Source organism: Pinus tabuliformis, chromosome 4_2, assembly GCF_031772625.1.
Source record: "Pinus tabuliformis cultivar Carrire ecotype Pingquan chromosome 4_2, CPIR1, whole genome shotgun sequence".
Classification (NCBI taxonomy): Eukaryota; Viridiplantae; Streptophyta; class Pinopsida; order Pinales; family Pinaceae; genus Pinus; species Pinus tabuliformis.
The window spans coordinates 406,885,101-406,904,225 of record NC_142304.1 but is presented as its reverse complement, the minus strand read 5'-3'; the positions used below and the strand labels follow the sequence as shown (position 1 = coordinate 406,904,225).

Below are 19,125 nucleotides of genomic sequence, written 5' to 3'. Positions count from 1 at the left end.
GTAAGACTAGTGTAATCCCCTTATTGTTATTTTTAGTGTAACCCCCTATTATTATTTTTGTGCCCATGTAGCCCCCATATTGTTATTTTTGTGCTCCATTGAAGCCCACTATTTTTATTGTTGTACCTTTACATTATGTAGGCTCTAATTATATTCTGACCCTTTAGACTCCTATATATACCAAGGAGGTATTTTCATTTGTATCATCCAAGAATTGTCCATTTATGTGATGTAAATGGGGTTTCCCCCTTGAGGAGGCTAATTTTCAAGTCATTGATCTATCTTTTCTTCTCTTTTGAGAATGCTTTTACATAAAGTAACTGTAAAACATAAGTTACATGTGCTTTTTGAAAAAGTAACTCAACAAAAAAAAGACTTGAACCCAAGATCTCTATTCTCATAAAGTAACTTTGGACCAAGTGAGCCAGTTTAAAAGGCGAGTTTTTTTTTTTTTTACTCACTGAAGCTTTGGGGTGTGTGCTTACTTGAAAAACCCCTTTTTGTCTACAAAACAAAGAAAACCACATACCCCAAAACGAACATGCAAAAAAACAAAACTTATGACTTAAAGTTAGATTTCACCAGAAACTAAATATTTTCCTCAATGTTTCTGATTTTTCGAGATCACACTAAGGCGCGATGGAAAAAAACATACGCATGAGAAAAATCCTTCCTCTCTGTTTCTGATTTGCCCATATCGCACAGAATTGTGGGGCAAAGGGTATACACAAAAATGAAAGGTATAGATCCGGTAATAAAAACAGAGAGATAAATAAATTGAAATAAATAGAGAGATAAATAACTAAAACTGCAAATAAAAGTTGTATACCTCAAGATCTTAAAAGTGACGTAGCTAGGGCTACCAGAAACCTTTTCGCGTGAAATGAAAGGGGTTCCTCACTAGAACAAATGCTCCTAACACAATAGAGCAATCCTCTCGACTCGAAAGAGGTCAGAAACAGTAGATCTAGGAAACAACAATTGGATGCAGTTGTACTGGCTTCAGATTTGGATCACCAACGGATGCAACCCTCAAATAGCTCTGATACCATGTAGGAATTTACAGGGTAAGTTCCTCAGATAGAAAACCAAAGGAAAACGCTCACAAATAGATCACAGATCAATACACCAATATTCTTGATGTGTTTAAAACCCTCAAAGAGGGAAACAGTCCATGACCTGAGCCAATGTGGCCACTTCAGGCAAGTTATTAATGTAAAAGAAAGAAAATTTACATAAGCTTCTCTTATGAACAGTCACCTTACAAATGACCCTCCATGCTCTTTCAATAGAGATCATGGACCAATCAGGTGTTAAGCCACAAATCAAGTGTCGGTAATATCGATGAGAGAATGAACCGTCAGATCACTTCATGTCTAGAACATATCGTAACCGTCAGATTGTAAGTTACAAAAAGTACATAGTAAATAAACACACTTTACCTAACTATACACTAGACCAAGTTATACTTAACTATTTCCTATGTGTTGGAATATCCTAACAATCTAAGAATGATTCATAGTTATATTCTATCCTTATGACATGAAAGAAACAATAGCAACCCCTAAGCAAGAGAATACAATAGCCAACCAAACATTTGATTTAATATCATATCAAAATCAGTCTTTGCCTTTGCTTAAATACATCAACACTGTTAAAAAACTTCAGTGATACATAAAAAAGTTTCACAATGAGACAAAGTCTATGAAGCCATAAAAAAACAAGAAGGAATCTTAGAAACAACAAAAAGAAAGCTAGAAAAGCTGGTATAGAACAACATGAACCCTTACTCCATCAATCTCTTATAAATGAAAGGTCCCTGGTTGAAGCAAAAGACCTTTTTTGGACAACTAGTCTGCCTGAAGGTTAAATTACCTGTTAATGTGAAGGAAAAAAATGTTGAGAAATCCATTGATCAAGTTTTTTATTCTAGACTTCCAGTAAGCCAAATTCAACACCTGCAAGTCGGTCTTTCCAGAGACCCAATCTATGATGATTTTTGAATCACCACCAACATATAGAACAAGAAGGTTTATTAAGGTTGCTAAGTGCATGAGACCCCATGCTGCCAACAACTCGGCCTTAGTATTAGTACCCTAACCGAACTTCAGGCATGCTTTTATTGTATGCTTTCTGTCTAGCTTGATAATGTGTCCACCTACACATTTCTCATTTTGGGTTGCTCCATCGAAGAAGGCGACTAGGTACTGAGAATTGGACCATGGGAATTCCACTTTTCTCTTATGATCTGCCTTTACCTCAACAAGATACTCTTGCCAGAATGCTAACACTTTGGAGGAGACCTGAATCATATTGGGCTGCTTGTTTTCAAAGACCAGTTTATTCCTTAGGCCCCATATTTTCCAGATGATAAAAATGGGGAGAGAGAAGAAAATCTCCTATTGTTGTGCCAGAACAAGATACATTCATTAAAAGAGTTATGGAGCTCTAAATTTTTAATTCCAATGACATGAAGAACATCAAACCATAAGGATTTAGCTACTCCACATCTGAAAAATAGATGGTCTATGTTTTCTCCTTCCATGTTGTAAAGGATGTAAATGTTGGGTCCATGAAACCCCCTTTTCTGCGAGTTGTCCGAAGTAAAAAATTTGTTCTTCAATACTAGCCATACGAAGGTTTTAAGCTTTGTTGGTAATTTCCACTTCCAGATTAAAGAATGCCACCAAGAGTCTTCACCTGACAAGAAGAAGTAACAATTGCCATATAAGTTGAATTTGCTGTCACCTTGCCAGAAGATTTGTCCCAAGACCAAACAAGCTTATCCCTTTCATTGAACAAAGTTACACCATTAAATAACAAATTAGTAACAAAGCAGTCCCATTATGGAGATACATCATTATGGAGAGATATCTCAGAAGCTGAAAGCCAATACTCTATGGAATCAAAAAGAAAAGAGTTGAAAACTTGTCCTCGAACAAACAAGCCTCACATCTCAATTCAATTATTAATGAAATTGCAAAATTTTAATATTTAAATTATATTTTTAAATACATAAATAAATTTCCACGCTTAAAAACTCATATTATACTGGCCTGACCATGGATATTTAATAATTTAAAATAATAAAAAATTAAAAAAATAGAATATTTAAAATGGTGCCCCTTTTAACCTTCCTTGGAATTTATTTTAATTTAAAATGATTTAATGAACGTTTGGGCACATTCAACACGTGTGCTCATATGAATGTTTAATGCCAGACATTACATCTACATCTAACTATAAAATCAAGAGCATTTGCAAATTTTTCGTGTAGTTTTGAAGGGCAATTCGAAATTATGAAGAGACACATATGCAAATAGGTCTGAGCGCTGGCAGTGGCTGCGAAAAGAGAATGGCGTTCAAAGGTTTCACGGGCAACAAAGGCCCAGTGGCTCCCCCAGAGGCCCCTGTTTCCTTCGGGTCTGAACAGTCGTCTGCTCCTCAAAAAAATCCACGCAGGTCTTCTCCTCCTCCTCCTCATCATGCTTCTCCTTCTTCTCTGTCTCCGCTTCGACCTCGATCTCGATCTCCTAACCCCAGAACTCCATCCCCACCTCGACCTCGACCTCACATTCAAACTCACACTCAGCTCAATGGAACAGACAAATCAAAGCCCAACAGGTCCAGGTCCCCCACGCCTCCTCCGCAACTTCCATTTCCGCAACAACAACAGGATGAACGCCAAAGGTATCTTTCTGCTGTTTCATCTAACTCAGTTATGTACGTGTATATTTAATTGTATATGTCAATCTAGGGAAATGGTTAATTCTGCAGAGACATCGAAGCGAAGGCCAGGAGATTAGCTCGTTTCAAAACATATGTCAACCAGTCCCTTCCCTCTCCACTGGATCAACAGTCAAATACGCAACAGACCCTGGTCAAGAAGGAAGCTGACGAGATCATGGATACTGAAGATGCCGAGCCTATTATCGGTGCCTGCTCTGAGATGTGCCCAGGTGAGTTTCTTCTTTTTCTTAAGTCCCGGCATCCAAGCAATACATTCCAAGGGCTGCACCATAGGTGCTCGACTTCCTTCAGCTTAGATTTCAGGTCCGAGGGCAACCGATTCTGCCAAAATGGCCCAGAATTTGCATCCAGTCTCATCCTGTGAAATTCATGGTGAGGATGGAACCTCATCGAAAATGGAACCTCGTGGAGGGCTTAAAGGTCTGTTAGTCTCACCACAGAACCAAGGTCCCAAAGGCTAGGTGGGGTTTTGACATTTTCAAAAGAGTTGAATTACCAGTGTTAATACGCTCGAAATATCAATATGTTTTCAGTCTTTCACCTTGAAGATATACTGGAATAGAAAATCTCTTTAAGGTGTTCTGTAAGTCATAGCAGACTTGTAACAGGTTCGATATACCCAGTGGTCTACATGGACGGAAAATAAGTTATTTATTTGTTCTTTTGATTGGGCTATGACTATGTCCATTTTCAATTCCTGCTGGCACATTTTACAGACTCTGAACGGGAAGAGCGTGAGCGAAAAGGGGACCTTGACAAGTTCGAGCGTTTGGACGGAGATAGAAACCTAACAAACAAATCCCTTGCTGTGAAAAAGGTAAAAAATAATTACAAATTTTCAGTTGTGAAAAGGCCTTCAGTTAATTTAGTAAGCAGTTTTACAGAAATGGGTAGCAATTTATTTACTATTTTAAGTTTGGTATTTGTGGCTGCTGAATTGCTCGCTGCAATCTGCCCCCCAAACAGTACAACAGAACAGCGGAGAGAGATGCAGCACTGATAAGGTCCCTACCCGTGTTACAAAAGACTGTAGACCATCTTCTTGATCTCTTAAAGCACCCCTATGATGAGGATTTTTTGAGCATGCATAATTTTCTGTGGGATCGAATGAGGGCCATTCGTATGGACCTTCGAATGCAGCATATCTTTAACCGGCAAGCCATAACAATGCATGAACAAATGGTGTGTGACTTAGTGCTGATGGTATTTTGACTTATGAAACCATAATTTATATCATCATCTTTTTAAGGTGGCATGCTTACATTGAAACTGATGTTCTCTGCTAGATCCGATTCCACATCATAGCTATGCATGAGTTATGTGAATATACAAGGGGGGAGGGCTTCTCAGAAGGCTTTGACGCACACCTTAATATAGAACAGATGAACAAGACATCTGTTGAATTGTTTCAAATGTATGATGACCATAGAAAGCGTGGTTCCCCTGTTCCCACTGAGCCAGAATTCAGAGGCTACTATGCATTGCTAAAGCTAGACAAACATCCCGGATATAAGGTGATGCTGGTTCCATTGTCATGAAATTTTTAGAGAATTTCCGGTTGCTAGTTGAAATGTTTATTCACACTTTGCTTATTTACTTAGGTGGAAACTGCAGAGTTGTCCCTTGACCTGGCAAAGATGACTCCCGAGATAAGAAACACAAATGAAGTTCTATTTGCTCGGGAGGTAGCAAGGTTTGGTGTCTATCCTGTTTCAAAGGATTATGTTAGTTCTCCAGTAACTGATTAGTGCTTATTTTCCCCTATTTCTGGTTAGATTCATTTCTCTACAGCATGGTTAATATTTTTTGCTCCAAAATATTTATAAAGTTAACAATATGGCACAGATTTGACTGCTTATTCTCTGGATTGCAGAGCTTCTAGATCAGGAAACTATATTGCTTTTTTCCGGCTTGCAAGAAGAGCAACCTACCTACAAGCATGCTTGATGCATGCTCATTTTGCTAAGGTTTAAAGCTTATAATCCAGATTTCTGTTCTTTTTATGTCTGTTCCATTTCCACAACTTGTTTAGTTTATGTGTGTTGCTTGTCCATGCTTTGTTTATTTTGTCTATGTTGCATGTCCATCATTTATTTATTGACATGGGCTCAAGAGAAAACACATAGACAATGGGTGCCCTAAAAAACCTTGTATGTTTGGATATATATTTGTCAGTTTAATCGTTATAATTTTTTCTTTATGTTAGTTATGGGGTACTTTCTTTATCGTATGTTAGGATAACGTGCTTTGCAGTCTCTTAGGAAGTACAGTTATCTTGGGATTTGTGGTTTAGCACAGACATAACTACATGGTTTTCAATAACATGAAGCTATAACTATTATGCATCATAGCTTGTAGGAAAACTAAGAGAAAAATTCACTTTACTGTAAGAGAAGGTCTTCATTAAAATCATCCGTTTTGCTGATTTGAGGCTTGTTCATGTTGATGCTTACACGGTTCGTTTTGAAGGTTTGGATGGTCTTAATTCTGTGTCCTTTCTTGGCACAAAGAATTGGATTTTATTAAAAAATTCTGAATTTTTAATACATCTGATATCAAAGTTCGAGATGTGGCAAACCCATAAAATTTTAAGTACATTTTTATTTGTATAATTTTGAGAACTTTCATAATTAAATTATCTTGGTTAATTAAATTATAATGCTTTTAAGAAAAGAGGAAACCTGTCTGGAGCTTTTTAAACTGAATGTTTCATACTTCAAAGATACGAGCCCATCTACAGGGGATCTCAATATTGGTCATTGGAGTGAATTGAAATGAGGGAGAGGTGAGCCGATATTATCTTGGTTATGTTCTTTGGAGAAGGGGGGAGTGAGTTTGGCTCACTATTGAACTTAAACTAATTTGACATAACCTTCTTTTAAGTTGTTCTCGCATTGGTTTATGATTGGCCTCCAAGTGTTGCAGAGTTTCAACTCGTGATCTTTGTTTAGAGTGTTGTCCCTATTTCTGATTTCTGATTCTTTTTTCGTTCTCTTTGTGTAGTGCTGTACTCTCGTTGACAGTTTTGTATTTTCCACTCAGATCTGATGAGCAGTGTTGTGAGAGTGTTCTGCAAGAGCTGATCTTGAATCTCGATCTATCATAAACATGAATAACAAATCAGCTTTGTAATTAAAAATATATTATATTAGTTTATAATAAACATGACTAGCAATTTTTTATTTTATTTTATTTTATTTGTTAATTAAAGATATATTATATTATTGTATCAATATAGAAATGAAATTATTAATATTAAGTTGTTATAATTAGTGGCAACTAACCCCTTCGGCATCAACGATAAACAAAGGTAGCCCACAATCCTTCCGATGGTGAATAAGGTCATCCCCAACCTTTCTAGCGAGCCGACAAATGATACATCACCAATCCATGGCCATCCCCTGATGAATGTACAAAAGCAATCCAATAACACTTGCAACAAGTTGCAACCACTCTGGAATCATGTTTAGAGAACCCATTTGAACCATCGTAGAGAACCCGCAAAAGTATTTATTTGAGGAATCTAATCGTGGGACGCATATGCGGAAGGCTTGGATTTGTGTTGAAGGGTTGATTGAAAATGAGTTTTAGGTGTTATCCATTGGGAGTTGTCGTTTGTTGGAGCATGACCATCATGTCTTTCATGAATTGTTGTTGTATTAATATTTGTTGAAACATATCAAGAAAATCTTGTATCATCATCTTTGTTGATGCTAAACAATATTCAAGTGTCTAATGCGCCAAAATCTAAATGAGTGCAATAGGAAATGCTCTAAATATAAGAATTGTTGGTCGGTTATGGGGTTAAACTGAATTGCTTAGGTGAAGGAAGGGGTGAAGCCTTGGAGAGTGAGAAGTCATTAAAGTGTTAACAAGCCCCTTTGAAAAAAGGCAAGTTTGATGAATTGGATTTGTAGAAATGTGGAAAAGGAACGTCAAGATGATCATAATCAAAGAGCCTTTAGGTAATGTGGAAAAAGTCTTATGTTTGAGAAGAAACCCTCCAAAAGTTGAAATATATGAAGAATTTTAGCTAAAGCTTTTGTTTTAATATTTCCCAACGATTGGAGTGGGTGCTCCACTCCTAAAGAATAATTTGTTATTCTTCTCCCTTGATGACGAGTGGAGTGCCTGCTCAAAACGTTGGGGAAATCTAAAAAATTAATAATGTTATATAGAAATTTGTATCCTCATTATGAACACTTGCGGAAATTTGAATTCTCAAAGCTTTTGTTGTCAAGGCTCCTGAGCTCATTTGGTAGCATATCATTAGTTATGTGGTGGAAAGAAACAATCTTAAAGATGTACTTTGGAGGATCTAGAAATTTCATTTTCAAAGAAATATGCCCCCCTCCTAGATCTTCAGTTATGGAAAATCTGTTGTTAAGGCTCTTCCATCACTCCAAAATCCGGTATTCTATTTTTTGATGGATGGTTCTTTGCTAAAAGTATGGAATGACCTATTGTTGTGGAAAGCCTCCCTCAAGTTCAATCAATAATTGCTTCTTGGTAAGTGGCGTCAACAAAATAATTTGCATCTCTTTTTAGATATCTCATAGTGGCTTGATGAATATCAAAAGATTTGCATCTCTTTTTAGATATTCTGCAACATCTCCTAGATCCACTCGTTCTCCTTTTGTACAAAATTAATTCAAAAGTTGGAGGGCATAGACCAAATCTCTAAAACCATAAAGACAAATTGATATGGGGTCCACATGTTGGGAAATAATTTGTTAAATAATGGTGTCATATGCTTTTTGGAAGAAATTTATCTCTTATTCCAAGACAGTGTCTGTGAGAAAATTTGATTGAGCTATTTAATTTCCAAGGTGGATTTCTTCTTGTGGATGACTATCGAGTTACCAATTACTCCTTTTGTCCTAGAAAATTTGGCTTGCTAGGAAACAATATTAAATTCTGCAAGGATAAGCATAATGAATTATGCTCTTAATCTCATAAGGTAGGTGAAACAAATAACACACCAAAGTCATTGGTTGTCTTGAAAGAGTGTAACTATTGAGAGATCACTTTGGACAACATTGTAGTGTTGATGTGTTCTCATTTTATAATCTCTCATCACACTAACCTCTCTTGAGCTTCCAATATCGAAATTGAAAGAAATGTAAGGGGGGATAGTTCAAAGGAACACTGTTAAAAATTCAAGGGCAATATACTGATTTCTAAACAATGATAATTACTTGTGATTATATAGAGTCCTTTCAACAATTACTAGATTTTTCATCAAGTAACTATACTTCAGAAAATCAAACATGTAAGAGTAAGAAGGCAAAGATCGTTGTGCACAATATCAACATAATAATTGCCCTATGAAAACCCACTTGGGGTAAAAACCCAATAACTTCTTTCCTTAGAGAACCAATCTAACAAGAGATATCAAAGTCAAAGATTATGGTCAAACTAACCAGCATCCACCAAGTGTCCAAGTCAGCGCTCATCAAACTGAACATTGAAAATGTACCTCAGAAGAATACTATCCTCTGCCATAACTATTAACCATAGGTTCAGATCTCTGTCACAAAAGTTACCACAAGGCCAAACCTCTGTTCACAAGTGTCACCATAGGCTCAAAGTTCAGTTCACAAGTGTCACCACAGGCTTAGACTTTAGTTCATAAGTGTCACCATAGGCTCAGACTTCGGTTCATAAGTGTCACCACAGGCTCAGACTTCAATTCACAAGTGTCACCACAAGCTCGGCCTTCTAGCACAAAATTCAAGCCTTCCTTAAAGGAATTGAACCACATAATTATTTGACACAGAGTTCGGCTTATGCACAGGAGACAAGATACTAGCTTCGACCTTCTAGAAATAGATATAGAGACCACAAAGATACTTTGTATTCCAAGAGATTTCTTTGATCTGCTTCTACTTGATTCGTATGCCCAGATCTATATATGTTTTGTGCTTGTGCTAGTTGTGCCTTTAAAGAGGACGAAGAGGTCATATTTATAGTCACTTCATGAGGTCAAATAGGTGTCAATGTTGGCTAAGTCGACATGAAGGAGATGGAGGGTCGACTTGAACACTTGGGAGCCAAAACCAAAATTTAAATTTAAACTTTTGTTCTTTTAATAAAATACAAAATTTGATTTTTTTATGAGCATGAAGAACATGCTTTACATGAACAAATACATCAATAAACCAATAAGAAGACTGACCATAGCTACAAAAATTCAACACTCCCTCTTAGCTAGGGAGGTATTCATAATGACTATCAAGATAATCTCAAGTTTACAAGTTCTCTAAGGAAAGATCAAGATTAAGATAAGCATCATCAATATTATCATTATCACATTTCACCATCAAACAACCACAAAAATAGCTTAGGTGAAATACCATAAGACTCATCAAAATCACACTCTCTCTAGAAAGAGACCAGAGCAAGATGCTAGGAGGTTATAGCCTCTAGGACCATACTCCCTAATCTTGGTCACAGTTTTTGAGAGAATGCCTGTCCATTAGACCATTCTTCTTAATTTCGGTCAATATACTTGATACAGGGATAATTTCCCTAATTCTGATCAGAGTATGACACAGGAAGAATGTCTGCCCATGATGCTATCTAATCTATCAAACCATTCTCCCTAATTCCGACCAATGTACTTGTCACAGGGATAACATCCCTAATTCTGGTCAAAGTACATGACACATGGAGAAAACACATCCATGATGCAATCAACACATTCTCCACAAGAGCAAGCTTCACGCAAAAGTACACGAACTTCACTTTGGAAAGAGGCTTCGTAAGTATATCAACAATTTGCTCATCAATGGAAATGTACTAGAGTTTGACAACTCCCTTTTGCACCATGTCTCGAATGAAGTGATACTTGATTCCAATGTGCTTCAACCTTCCATGGAAGATAGGATTCTCTGGAAGCTTTATACAACTTTGATTATCACAAAAGATCATGTTCGATTTCAACACCTCATCAAATAAAACTGCAAGCAATTTATGAAGCCAAATTGCTTCACAACTAACTGCACAGGCTGCCATATATTCTGCTTTCGTAGTGGTAAGAGCAACAAAGCTCTGCTTTCTACTCATCCAAGAAATTGTCACAGAGCCCATACTAAAACAACCACTAGTTGTACTTTTCTCGTCTTCAATACTTCCAACCCAATCAGAGTCAGAGTACCCCTGCAGACAAACCTCATTGCTTGCAACACATCTTAAGCCAATATCCCATGGTTCGGGTTCGACAATGATTAGGTTCGGTTTGAGTTCGAATTTTTTGATGAGGTTCAGATGAAGTTTGCCAATAGGTTCATCTCTCTCTCTCTCTCTCTATATATATATATATATAATGAATTATGATTAGGTTCGATTTGAGTTCGAATTTTTTGATGAGGTTCAGATGAAGTTTGCTATTAGGTTCGTCTCTCTCTCTCTCTCTCTCTCTCTCTCTCTCTCTATATATATATATATATAATGAATTATAGGATATAATAGTAAGAAATCAACATCAATAAACATAAAAAATGCTATCACGGACTTAGAAATTGAAAGGATAAATTACAAGCTTGTTGTGACATGAAGTTATGAGTTTTCATCTATGGTATGGACTTGGTCAATGGTCTTGATGTTCCATCAGGTTTGCCGAACCTCAACATTCTCAACATTTTTTTAAGGTTCGCCAAAATTTGAACCTCAAGGTTAAAGTTTGACGAACCTTGTGACATAGTCCTAAGCAATAGTTGACAATACCATGAAGATATCTCAAAACATGCTTTGCTGCAATCCAATGATCATGATTAGGCCCCATGTGAAATTGGCTCAATGTGTTTGCAACAAATCAAATATCTGACCTCGTATTAACCAAATACATCAATCAACCAACTAATTGCCGATATATAGATTGATCAACAAGATTAGAATCAGAACCCCTCAACTTCCTTAAATTAGTTATCATAGGAGTTGCCATAGGTTTACTATCCATCATGCCAAACTTCTAAAGGATCTTGATAACATACTTCCCTTGGCCAAGGAATATTTCACTAGGTTTCTGCCATACTTCTAGCCCCAAGTAATAATGCATTAGCCCAAGATCATATCAAATTCAACAACTAACTCCCTCTTACACTGAAGAATGAGATGCTCCACACCTATCAACAATAAGTCATCCACATATAGCAATAGAATCACAACCTCATTCTTCATGATCTTGATGTATAGGTTTGAATCAACCTCATTCTTAACAAAACCAAGCCTTGTCAAATAAGCGTCAATTCGTGAATACCAAGCTCTAGGAGCTTGCTTCAATCCATGCAAGGCTTTCTTCAATTTGCATACATGAGAGTCTTTCCCATGAACCTCAAACCCTTGAGGTTGCTTTATGTATACTTCTTCACCAATTGCACCATTAAGGAAAGTTGTCTTCACGTCCATTTGATGTATATTCCATTCCCGAGAATCTACAATAGAAACAAGAGATTTAATAGTTGTGTACCTGACAATCAGAGCAAAGATTTCGTCATAATCTTCTCCCTCTTTCTGGGAGAATCCTCTAGCCACAAATCTAGCCTTGTACTTGTCAATGTTGCATGCCTAATCTTTGAAATCCATTTAGAGGTTACCACTGACTTTCCTTCGGGCCTTGGTACAATTTCTCATACATCATTCTTTATAATTGATTGATACTCTTCCATCATTGCGTCCTTCCAAACTTGTTGTCTTGCTGCTTCTTCATAAATGGAAGGTTTAGAATTGATGAGCCTGGTCATTAGTGCTGCATACTTGGAATACTTCTTTGGCCTCTTGCTTTTTCTAAATGTGCCACGGGGAGTTGCATGTCCTTCTGCTTCTTGAAGAGTAGTTCTAAGCCATGCTAGTCTTTTCTTGTTCTTAGGAATAATAATGGGATCCATAGGTTCACTTGGCCCTTCAAGTTCTTCTTCTTGTTGATCAACAGGTGGTTTTGAAGGATGGGAATTCCTTGGACTTTCTTCCTTAGGAGACTCAGGGTCTTCATTGTCATCGGAGTCCATGGGGACTTCTTTGGATTTCTTCAAGGCAACATTCTTATCAAAAGTGACATCTTGACTTACTTCAATTTGACTTTGTCTTTGGACGTAGATTTTGAAGGCTTTTGATGATTCACTATATCCAACAAAGATTCCCTTCTTTCCTGTAGGGTCAAGCTTCTTCCTTTTGTCCTTAGGAATGTGAATGTATAAAGGGCAAACACAGATTCTTAGATGATCAACCCTTGGCTTGTGACCTATGAATGCTTCTTCAGGTTTCATGTCTTCTAGAATTTTGTGAGGACTTCTATGTTGAATATATACAACTATCTTGGAGGTTTCTTCCCATAGGAACTTGTGAAGGTCTTGATCATATAGCATAGCTCTGACAAATTCTTCAATAGACCTGTTCTTCCTTTCTGCTACACCATTTTGTTGTGGATTATAAGGAACAAATAGCTCCCTCTTAATCCCAACTCCTTTATAGAATGCAACAAGCTCCATTGAAGTATATTCCCCTCCATTATCAGATCTTAGAATTTTGATCCTTTTATCTGACATATTCTCGACCTCAGCCTTGAATTCCTGGAATCCGCTAAATACTTCATCTTTAGACTTCATGAAATAGATCCATGCCTTTCATGATTAGTCATCAATAAAAATCACATAATATAGAGAGCCATAAAGATATTTCACAGACATGGGACCACACACGTTAGAATGGATTAGATCCAAAATTTATTTGGATCTACTATCATTATTGGGAAGTGATTTGTTGAAATTCTTTCCAAGAGCACACCCTCTACATGCTCCTTCATGATCTACTTGCACTTTGGGCATGCCTAAAACCATTTGACTTAATGAAGGCAAAGCTTTGTAATGAAAATGGGCATACATTCTATGCCATAGTTCACATGGATTGATTTCAATGTGTGTCAAGGCTTGAGGACGTTGACTTAGGAGTCTATACAACCTTCCTTCTCGAACACCAATAGTTCTAGCATTTTCTATACTAGAGCCTTTAGGCCACACAATTACTTTTCCATTAATAAAAGCTACTCTATTACCTTTATCTTCTCAACATGATATGGAAACCAAATTCTTTCTCAAACCTGACACATAGATTATATCGTTGAGATGAACATTTTCTCCTATCTGCAACTTGATAGATGTAGATCCAGTGCCTTCAACGGGGTAACTGTTCTTGTCTCCAAGTTCTATCTTGTGATGTGAACCTTCCTCTTGATAGACTTGAGAAATGGTCACGTTCTCCTATCATGTGCCTTGATGCACCATTGTCAATTACCCACATATCATCATCTTCAACAGAACCTGTAAGAGTAGAAAAGTAATAGAAATCCTTGTGACTTTCCTCCTTGATTTTCTTGGGATGATCTTCATCTTCTGTTGTAGATGCATGATCTTTGCCCTTTCACTTCTTATCCTTTGATGCTTTAGGACAACTACTTCTATAATGTCCAAACTTGTGACATCCATAACAATGGACTTTGGACAGGGTTCTTTTTCTTTGTGGCTTGGATCTTCTACCTGCATTCTTATTTTGAAAACCAAATTTCTTCTTACCATTACTCCTTCTAGAATTTGCAGCAAAGGCTTGAGATTCTCCTTCATCATGTCTTTGGATCTTCCCTTTAGCAATAAGTCTAGGCTCCTCTTGAGTGCAACTGGTCCATAATTATTCAAAGCTTGGAGTATCCTTTCTAGCACAAATGCAAACTGCAAATGAATCCCATAAATTTGGTAGGCCATTGAGAGCATTAGTGATTAACTCATATTCAGAAATGACTTCACCCATAATTTGCAATTGATTTCTCATGTGAGAAATTCTCATTAAGTAGGAGGCCACATGTTCATCTATTGACATTTTTGCATCACGAAGTTGATTTCTCAATGACATCTTTTGACCAATGTTGTTAATTGAAAACAAGTTAACAAGAGTATCATGCACTTCCTTTGATGTAGCTAATTCTGAATCAAATGGAATCAAATGATCCTTAAGAGATTCAAATAAGATTCTTTGAACCTTGACTTCACCCTTTCTAAACCTCACTTTCACATTGTCATCATCATCATCGCTTGTTTTAGGTGCATTGCCTTGGACATATTGCAATACCTCATGTTTTTCTAGGACAAGGTCAATCCTCTTCTTCCATGCTTTGAAGTTAGAGGCTCCATTAAGTTTGTTTCCCTCCTTACATATAGGAGCCATTTGCTCAGAAATCTTGGACATAGAGATAAGATATCCTAGCAAGAGAGAGATTGATCCAACAAGATGTGATCTTCAACTTTCTTCCTTCACCAAAGCTCTGATACCATGTTAAAAATTCAAGGGAAATATACTGATTTCTGAACACTGATAATTACTTGTGATTATATATAGAGTCCTTAGACTGATAATTACTATATATGTTTTGTGCTTGTGTCAGTTGTGCCTTTGAGGAGGACGGAGAGGTCATATTTATAATCACTTCATGAGGTCGAATAGGTGTCAATGTTGGCTAAGCCGACTTGAAGGAGATGGAGGGCCAACTTGAACACTTGGGAGCCAAAACCAAAATTTAAAATTTAAATTTTCGTTCTTTTAGTAATTACAAAATTTGATTTTCTTATGAGCGTGAAGAACATGCTTTACATGAACAAATACATCAATAAATCAATATGAAGACCAACCATAGCTACAAAAATTTAACAAAGACAACATGGCCAGTCAAGTAATTTAAGTCAAGCAATTTGAGATGCATATAGTGATTGTAATACCAGATGGAATTTAGCTCACTTCATAGCCTTATGATTCCTTGGCCCCTTGCTTCTCTCAATTTGTGTTGATACTTGGGGAATGCAAGCCTAAAGGAAGAATTGTATCTTTGTTGGAAAAGAAAAAAGGCAACAAATCTAACATTGGATGCAATAAGAACTCTCTCTCAAGAAATAATGCTAGAAGTTAAAGGTGTGGAGGCTAGGACTTGCATCACTATTCATCGAGATTTAGATAAAGTATCCTTTATTTCAATTGTAAGGAACTTGGGTCTTTATTAGCATCTCTTTTGGGAATGAACTCTCTTTGTTACTTTGTTAGAAAGCATGAAATTAGAATAGGGAAAGTGACTCTATTTAATAAAAGAGCATATTTGTATTTGGATATAAATTGATGTTTACAAAAACTTGGTCATGAATCTTGAAATTTTAATTGCTAGTTGCTCCTTTCCTCTAACAAACCTTGATCTCTTAAAGGTGCTCATTTTGGATGTTATCCATGCAAAGGTAAAATTTTTTGAATTCCCACAAAAAGTGGGTAACCCATAGGAGAATTGGACAGCTAGCCCGCCAACAGCGCTAGTGATCAACACATAACATGATTGCATAGATCCTCCACCTATGGCTTTGGTTAGATTTCTCTTCTGTCTTAAAAGAAGGTGGGTCATCTACCAATAGGTACTTTAACCATTTTGTAATCATGTGCTTTTACTTAATGTTTTCGGGCACACTAATATGAGTCAAGGGGTGATACAGATGATCGATCGATCTTGACTCTATTCTTGTTCCCTCGCTTCACCCGAGAGGTTAGTCTTTGACTAGTGGGACCTCTTTTGAACACTTAGGGTTTTAAGGACACTACTAGGAAGGCTTTGAGTGAAGTAGTGTGTCCATGGTATTCCACACTTACCACTTTCCATCTTTCCCATTATTCCATCTCCATTCATTGGGTTGGTGGTCATTGGTCATGGGGATTGACACCCTCTCATCCTCATCCTTGAGTCTGGGTTGGAAAACTTTGCCCTGGAGGTTGATGCAACTAAAAGAAAGTTAAAAGCAAAAGAAAACCACAATGAAAGAAAAGGATAAATTGCAAAAGATGTGGCTGGGGCAAAAAGTAGCACATGGGCAGAAGTTTAGCATGAGCTCTATCCCCCTCATTAGCCATCATCCAATTCCTCGAGCACATGATACTCCATCCATAAAAAGGAACCCTTGTATTGTCCTAACCCTGATGAGTGATAGTTTGCCTCATCATTAAGCAGTAAATGCTAAATCTCAAAAGCAAGCTTGGGCTCTAGAGCTATGCACCCAAATCAAAGCATTATCGCTAATAAGTAAAAGACGCACTAGAGGGGTGAAAAAAGCAAGTTGAGGAAAGTGGGAGCTCATGCCTCCATGATTCCTCCCTGCATTACATCTTTACACTTAGATGTTGGACCTCCATTAGCTGGTCAATTAGCTAAGGCACCCTACCCCGAAGTCATGCCCACTCAATTGTCACCAACTTCACATGCACCTATGGATTGACGGGATAACTTGGGACCTGTCACTACCCCGTGAGGGTTGGAAACACCGAATATGATTATCCATCTAACCATCCCTAACATAAGGAGGGAACACTTATGCGAGACTTGGTCTAGTTAGATATTTGAAGTTGATTTTTGTGTGAAGTGTTATTGTGCCCCTACCATTAAGTATGGTCCACTATGATGCATCCATGGTTTTTGTTACTTGATGATTATTGACTTTCACTTGATCTTGAGAGAGTTTTGTCAGGTGGTTCTCATCATAGCAATAAATGGCTTCTTGAGGTGATTGCCCCGCTTTCAGAGCATTTTTTTGCCACACATGTGGGCTTTTATTTCACTTTTGTTATGTTTTTGAGCAATGAGGTTGGCTTGTAACCTCTTTCTTGTGGAACACTTAAAGTAAACCTGTCAATAGGGTCCATAATTTAGGATTAGCACCTACAAATTATCTACAAGCAAAATCTAGCATGGGGGTAGCCTAACATACCCTAATGTAGTTGACATCATCCTTTTGTTTTGTTGTTTATGCATATTTAATAGTCGTAAAACAATTTACCTTATCCTAACCCTAACCTCTAATTGAAGGCCTTGTCCCATTCTTGTTGAATATCATTTTAAGGCCTTTTCTAAGCTTGCTATATGACATTAAATGCTATATTTTTGAAGATCATCCAAACCCTAACTTATAGCAGCTCATCTTGTGATCTAGGCCTAGAGTACTTGAACCTTAACATAGAAAACGTAGGTCATCTTTGGCCCCTACCAAGTACTTTATCCATCTTTAGACCTTCAAAAACTTATCACCTTGAGCCATTGTATTAGAATATCCTTATAGGTGATTTACGGAAGCCTCCCATGTGGTTTAAATCCCACTAAAGAGTAGGAGGAAGGTTGTTGAGGTGACAGTGGAAACCCTTCCTTTTTGTTGCCACAAGGTCTGGCCCCTCTCTCGGTGAGGCTTTGCACTGCCTTGCTAGATTTTGTGGCCACAGTCCCTTTTGAGAAAGCTTTTCTTAATCCCCTTTGTCATAGAGACTCAACTGTTCAAAATAAGAAACCATTTTAAGTTTTGTTCCATGAGACTTATCCCCATCTTCTTTTGTTGGGGTAAACATTTGTTCTAATGTATTCAATGCTAAAATTATCTTTGTAGGCTCGTATAAACTAATCAAAATATCTCAACATATATTGCATCTATGATCTCTAATAATTTTTGTTTGTTTGTTTGTGAAATACATATCTTGAGGAAAACCAATTGGCACTGCCCCTCATTTTGAGGATGGTACCCAAGGTAAATCGAGTTATTTAGGTCTCAAGATAGATATAACAATATAATCATTAAGATCTCAACATGTCACATGTGGGAGTTGATCTTGGGTGGGGAGGATATCACTCTTCTCAACTGCTTGGGCTAGATCCAATTGGCCACTATGTTCTTTGACACGACCACAATTTTAGATATTGACAAGTGGCAAAGACGATATGATTCTTTTCTAGAATGTCAAAATGAGCATTTCATCCAAAAGTTTTAAACCAATATTTTTTAAAAAGCCTACGACTGCAATTGCTCGAAAAATAAACTTAAAAATCTAAAATGTTTTCTAGCTTTTTAGATCACCAAATCTTTGGGTGTTTTTTGGTTTGCACACCTTCTACTAAGTACTGGCCTCAAACTTCTATAAGACATCTCAAACATCTACGAGACTTGTGCCTTAAGTTTTAACAGGCATAAAAGAGCCCCACAACATCTATAAGACATATCAAACATTTATAAGCTTTGTGACCTAAATGAGTTGTATGCTTTCCTTAATCTTTGTATTTGACGCTGTACTTTTCGAGACTAATATGCCATTTCTTCCTTGCTAAAAAGGAGCACATAATTTTGCTTCACACCATATAGTTATAGTATGTCTAAGATGTTGTATCTTCTCCACCCGAACTTTTCTTCTATGTCTACAATTAGTGTCTTCCTTTGTGGTGGTATGGTAGCTTTGTCCGTGTATTTTCTTGTGTTTGTTTGGGTAGGGTTGCTGCCTTTGCTTATGCTCTTTATGCACTTGTGTTTCTATATTTTACTTGCATAT

At 37.1% G+C, this 19,125-nt stretch overlaps 1 protein-coding gene across 2 annotated transcripts in view; it reads left to right on the top strand.

Moving 5' to 3' along the window:
- Nucleotides 1-3,268: 3,268 nt before the first annotated feature.
- LOC149169697 (SAC3 family protein B-like) overlaps nucleotides 3,269-19,125 on the top strand; it is a 39,081-nt gene continuing 23,224 nt past the window's right edge. For both annotated transcript variants that reach the window (XM_089428771.1, XM_089428769.1), the window contains exons 1-7: nucleotides 3,269-3,690; nucleotides 3,778-3,959; nucleotides 4,467-4,567; nucleotides 4,717-4,932; nucleotides 5,037-5,264; nucleotides 5,352-5,443; nucleotides 5,624-5,717. In XM_089428771.1, the coding sequence (XP_089284897.1) occupies nucleotides 3,314-3,690; nucleotides 3,778-3,959; nucleotides 4,467-4,567; nucleotides 4,717-4,932; nucleotides 5,037-5,264; nucleotides 5,352-5,443; nucleotides 5,624-5,717 (1,290 nt within the window). In that variant the 5' untranslated portion in view covers nucleotides 3,269-3,313. The remainder of the gene's footprint in view (nucleotides 3,691-3,777; nucleotides 3,960-4,466; nucleotides 4,568-4,716; nucleotides 4,933-5,036; nucleotides 5,265-5,351; nucleotides 5,444-5,623; nucleotides 5,718-19,125) is intronic.